The 6,016-nt window shown below is 37.6% G+C and overlaps 1 protein-coding gene across 1 annotated transcript; it reads right to left on the bottom strand.

Moving 5' to 3' along the window:
• LOC111588406 (uncharacterized protein C20orf85) lies at positions 1-2,908 on the bottom strand. Its single transcript, XM_023298806.3, has 4 exons — positions 2,759-2,908; positions 1,753-1,834; positions 529-627; positions 1-426 (listed from the first exon to the last, which is right to left on the bottom strand). The coding sequence occupies exons 1-4, from the start codon at positions 2,815-2,817 to the stop codon at positions 271-273; spliced, it is 396 nt and encodes a 131-aa protein (XP_023154574.2). The 5' UTR covers positions 2,818-2,908; the 3' UTR covers positions 1-270.
• Between the last annotated feature and the right edge of the window lie 3,108 nt (positions 2,909-6,016).

Raw genomic sequence — 6,016 nt, 5'->3', positions numbered from 1 at the left:
TTTAATTTTAGGAAGGTGAAATCAGATTTTTTATTATTTATTTTTCCTAAAATATTTATATGGTAGTAGTGTGGCATACACAAATAGGATCACCTGTCACTTTGCATCTACAACATCTGGTTTGAGTTGAAGTTTTGAGAGATATTTGTTGATTTTATTAAGAAGTCGTAGAAGCCATAATGTGTAATCCATACTGCTATGTATTTTAATCCACATACAATACTGAGTCAGCGAACTGTTGGTGAGGAAGCAGGGGACGAGGACTTCCACTCAGCAGCAGGCTTCCAGAGGCCAGCCCAGCTCTTTCAGCAAACTACGTCTCCCATGTTGCATTGTGTTTGGCTTTTCCAGCTGAAGGTGTGAGTGAGCTGAACGCCAACCGATCAAACCCTGAGTTGTTTGAGGAACAGGAGGAGATGGTCCAACCTGGAGCAAAGAAGAAAAGGTTGTGAGAAAGTTCATTAGACAGATAGATAGATAGATAGATAGATAGATAGATTGATAGATTGATAGATAGATTGATCGTACTTGAATGCATTTTTCTGGAGGGGTCGGAGGTTGTGAAGCCAGGTTGGGAGGAAGCTCCACTTTTACTGCCTTCTTCAGCTTCTCACTCTCCATCTTATACTGAAATTTAATATAACAAAGTACATTTGGTCACAACAGTCTGTTTCTTTTTGTCTTGAGAGGGCAGTTTATTTAGTCTTCATAATCTAACAGTATTTGGACCTGTCTGCTTCATGTCCGAATGAATATCCTGTAAACTTTTCTGTTCAAGTTACATCCATATTTTTACTAGGTCAGGCACAGTAACATTTACGAATCTTAAAAAGACACAACGCTTGGGGAAGCGAGGATGTCTGTATGTATAAGTACAACTGTATCTACTAGCTGGTGGCAACCTGTCAACATGTTCTGTAGCCACTTACTACACTATTAAACACGATAAGTTAATACAACTCAAAACACTTGTGGAAATTGATTATGTTGAAATTTTTAGGTGAGACTAACTTAAATGTATAAGTTAAAGAAACATTATTTGTTTAGTAGCTGTCACTAGTTCATTTGAAGTGGCACTGACTTTTATTAGTTAAATTTATTTGTTAAAGAAACATTCTTTATTCATTCAGGTCATTTGAACTGAGTACGTACAGTACTGATATATATATATATATATATATATATATATATATATATATATATATATATATATATATATATATATATATATATATATATATATCAATCATGCACGTTGAAGTCATATACACATACATATACATAGACAATCGACTCTGCCAGCTGAAGTTTACTGTATGAATAATAAAATCTACATGATATCAGTGTTGCACTGTGACATACTGTCAGCAGATATTGAATACAGAAACAAATAAAAAAATTCAGCTTCTTCAGGTCTGAACTGCTCTCTCCAGCACTGTCTTTCTGGTATTTCTGAATATAGATTTGAGGAAAATTAGCTAGAAATGATTGATGAGGATGACAATATTATGTAACCCTTGCCTGAATAGGAATTTTGCTGCTAATATGTGTAATCTGGTTTCTTCTCTATAATGCTGTTGCTACTTACTTTTTAAGCAGTAGAGGGCAGTCTGTGACTATGGCCTTGATCTGGGGATGCAAAATATGCATGTTCCATTGTGTTTCTCTTCACCATAGGAAATTTAGTACTGTGTGTGTGTGTGTGTGTGTGTGTGTGTGTGTGTGTGCGTGTGTGTGTGTGTGTGTGTGTACCTCCTTGGAGGCCTCTGTCAGGAAGCCCCATTTGTTGGGCCAAGCATCAGCTGAATCCTTCTCAAGTTTTACATGTGCTTTCCTAAACACACACACACACACACACACACACACACACACACACACACACACACACACACACACACACACACACACACACACACACACACACACACAAACACACACACACGCACGATATAGCATATGTGTCATATGATGCAGATTAAAAAGGGTAACGAAGCAGGTGTTTCCTTCTCCAAGTTTTATTGGCTGACTCCAAAGTGACCTCCAACACTTCCTCATCATCTAAACCTCATTTTTTAAATAAAAGGCTTAATTTCCAATGACAGCAAAACTGAAAGCTTGGCTTGTCGCTGCTAAAAAGATGCAGCCTTTGGTCTGCTTCAAAACATTCATCAAGCAGGCTGACCTATATTTTGCTTTAGCTATGACAAAAATATTTGCAGTTTGTCACTGTTAAGTTTTAAGATTACATTAAAAGAGGAAAAAAATTCCCATTCTTACAAAGAAGCACTTTTTAATGGCATATTTTCTATTTAAAATTTCTTGTGACTATGCACATTCTATATGTGCCATTTAAATGGATGATGCTGGTCAATATGACATACCAGATGTAATTTATTAGGATATAACATTAAAAGTTAGCAACATGCCTTATTTATTATAGAATGATGTAAAAAATGCAAAAATAATCAAAAATATTGACAGTAATAAAAACCACGATTATAATGACAAAAATAATAATTATAATGATAATAATAAAGAGGCTCACAAAAAGATTCTTCAGTCACGAAGGATGTATTGCACCATTACATCTCTACATATAAAAAGGATAAAGACTTAATAAAGAATTTTGTCAGGTATTTTTAACCAACCAGCTGACATTATGATAATCCCACAGCCAACACAATGCAAAAACTTTTTGTTTTGAAAAGGTGATTAAAATGATACAGAGGAATGAAAAAAGTCAGTCAGGATGTTTTACCAGATTTCATCTTGATGCACAAAGTTGATGGGTTCAGATGTTCGCTGTGGATCCGCCATCTGTCCTGACCAGCCAGAGTGTGTGTGTGTGTGTGTGTGAATGTGTGAGTGTGTGGTTTCTTTCTTTCTGCTCGGCTAATGTTTCACCTGTGTGTAAGCCACACTGACAGACCTGTTTACTGTCGCCATTGGAGACGGTATCTCCTGAAACACATATATCTTCTGTCCGTGCTGTGTGTGTAACCGTGGTGACGGTGGGATGGAACCACTGCTGAGGGTCTGAGAGAGCTGGGACAGCTTTATGTCCTTACGTCACGCTACTTTACGGTGCGTATTTGCAAATATTAGCATGCTAGCAAGCTAATCTAAGTTGCTGAACATGGTAAATGTTGCAGAGAGCTGATTGTGAGCAACCTGTGTACCAGAAAACATTAAATCTCACTGACATTTGTAATGACAAGTGTAGCAAAACTCCATTGCTGAAACATATCTTCATTCAACAGTATATCATATGGTTCTTTCCATATGATTAGAAAACTATGATATTTAAAATACCAATAAAACACTCAATGCTAAATTCTGTTCAATGGCCTCCATTGTCCAAACTTTTACTGATGGAATCTCATCTGTTTAAGGCCTGTGATCATTTCAGACTTGTACAACAGTACAGACTCAAAATTATAGATATTGTTAGCAAAGGTTAGACCAAAAAAAGCTGGAAAAAATGGATTATAGAGCGTATATGTATATGGTTGATATGGTTAAGACCAAGTCAGTAGCTGCTTTTCCATGGGTTAAAGTCATCAGTTTTAAAGTGAACTTAACTGTACCTGTTAAAGCCCTTCGTGGCTTTGTAGCTTCCCTTTTAGTGACAAACTCTTTCTGACATTTCTGACCCTGAACTGTCTCAATACAATACCACCATACTGTATAGTATGTCCCAATACACCGTATAGAAATATTAGCATGTCCTACAAAACATTTTGTAGAATATAAGCCAGCATGCTGTTATGGCCATTTTGACCCACAATCCTCTGTACAGTAACAACATATAACACTAGAGCACAGAGACAGATGACAGCTTATTTTAAGCTACAGAGGTTGTTTCATGTATGTAAATTGTTTTGTGTGGTCTCCTTGACTCTTGATGTTGTCTCTGTAATTCTGTAATGCTTGCTAGCAGCCTTGCATTTTTCTGCATCCATCCATCCATCCATCCATCCATCCATCCATCCATCCATCCATCCATCCATCCATCCATCCAGCCAACCAGCCAGGCAGCAGACGAAGCAGGTCATTTCCGACGTCTCTTCCCCCAGCAATGCTTTTCAGTTCTTCCTAGGGGATCTTGAGGTGTTCCCAGGTCAGACGAGATACACCATCACTCCAGCGAGTTCTGGGTCTGCCCTGGGTCTCCTCCCAGGCGGACATTCTTGGAAAACCTCCAAAGGAAGCCTCCCGGGGGCATTCGAATCAAATGCCAAGGCCACCTCAACTGGCTTCTTTCGACATGAAGGATCATCAGCTCTACCCTGAGCTCCCTCCGGATGTCCAAGCTTCTCACCTAATCTCTAAGGCTGAACCCAGCCACCCCACAGAGGAAGCCCATTCTGGCCACTTGTACCAGCAATCTCCTGCTTTACTGCTGACGCCACATCAAGCCAACTGTCCTTCTCTGGCTCTACTGTCCCATCATTCGTGAACAAGATCCTGAGATACTTAAACTCCCTCCCAAGGGAAGTGAGGGTGTCTGTATGTACTGTATGTCATGACAGGGAGAGGACAGCGTAAAATAATTGACACCTCTTTTTTATGTGTGTCTTTTACTGCTTGCTAGATAGATGGATAGATTATTTATTCATTCCTTTGGGTAAATTAAAGCTATCCAGTAGGTCACACATTACATGTGAGAAAAATAAGGAAAACAATATGTAAATTGTGGTAGTAGAAGAACCAAATGAGGAAAAAAAACAGATGTTACTGGTAAAATAATTTTAAAAAAGAGTATTATAAAGTGTAAATGCAGTATAATATTAACAAAAATAGCAAGAATGCAGATGAAAATTGCAGTGTAGAGCTAATGTAGCAACCGAACTCTGAAAATAAAACACATTTGCTGTTGTTAGTGTAATACAAAGAAGTAGTCAGACCTTTGATTTACAGTTTTTCTCAGTCACTTTGGTACATTTCTCAGATCAGAATTGAAATTCTCAAAACTACTTCTTCAATCTTCACATCATTGTGTCACTTGTGCACATCAAAAAAGCAGTTTCTCATTTCTTTGAACAAGTTGCAAATGCTTTGGTACATCCATGCAAATGATTCTGTGCATTTCTCTGTTGTTTCCTACATTATCAATTGCTTATGTCATATTGATCAAAATGTATTATAATGGATCTCTGTTGAATATTCTCACCCCCCACAACATTTAGACATTAGTTCATCGCATAAGTCTTTACATGCAAACTGGTTGAACAAGTTGTCATAATATGTCAAGGATATTTCTGTACATTTCCATTAGACTTTTTTTTCTAAATCTGTCCTGAAATGGTAAACTGCTCCCAGATGAATCTTAACTTTCTCTAATGAAGGGAAATGTGTGAAGGATTAGGGTTTTCTTAAATCGCTCAAAGACACAAGAGAAGATATTGGTGATGTAGATGAGAATTTGTGGCCCAACAAACAGGAACGTCAGGAGATGTAGGAAGACTGCACTGTAATTCCTACAGCACTGCATGTACAGTTTTCCCTAAGGTGATTGTCCTATGTTCACATTTCTACTTTTGTTTATTTGTTTGTTTTTTATTCTGTGCTATGCAACACTGTTTTCCTTTCTGTATCGCAATCACACAGTCTGTCAACAAATGACAATACAGTAAAAGCGTAAATGTGAATCTTGTCCAGTCTTTTGCAATCTCCCACATACACTAAGGTGTAACTTACAATTCACAATAATTGCCATCAAAACTTTAGCCATAGTTTCCATCAGAACATCCCTCCAGAGTACATTGTTATAATGACAACATGACTAAGCAATTTGACTGTCTTATCCACACAATGGCACCAGGACTTGTCATTCTGATGACACTGACATGTTCATTGACACAGATATTTACTTTTGAGAGATGAACTAAGGATTTTGAACAAGAACCTGCTTTTGCAGGTAATCCATGGTGTTTTGCTATTTGTACAAATTGTTCTGAGGGATGCACTTTACTGTTTTGCAAATGTCGAGGAAGATTTGAGAAACGTACCAAAG

The sequence above is a fragment of the Amphiprion ocellaris genome, chromosome 5 (assembly GCF_022539595.1).
Source record: "Amphiprion ocellaris isolate individual 3 ecotype Okinawa chromosome 5, ASM2253959v1, whole genome shotgun sequence".
In the NCBI taxonomy this organism is placed as follows: domain Eukaryota; kingdom Metazoa; phylum Chordata; class Actinopteri; family Pomacentridae; genus Amphiprion; species Amphiprion ocellaris.
Note: the sequence above shows the minus strand (reverse complement) of the source record. Positions and strands in the feature narration are given on the sequence as shown.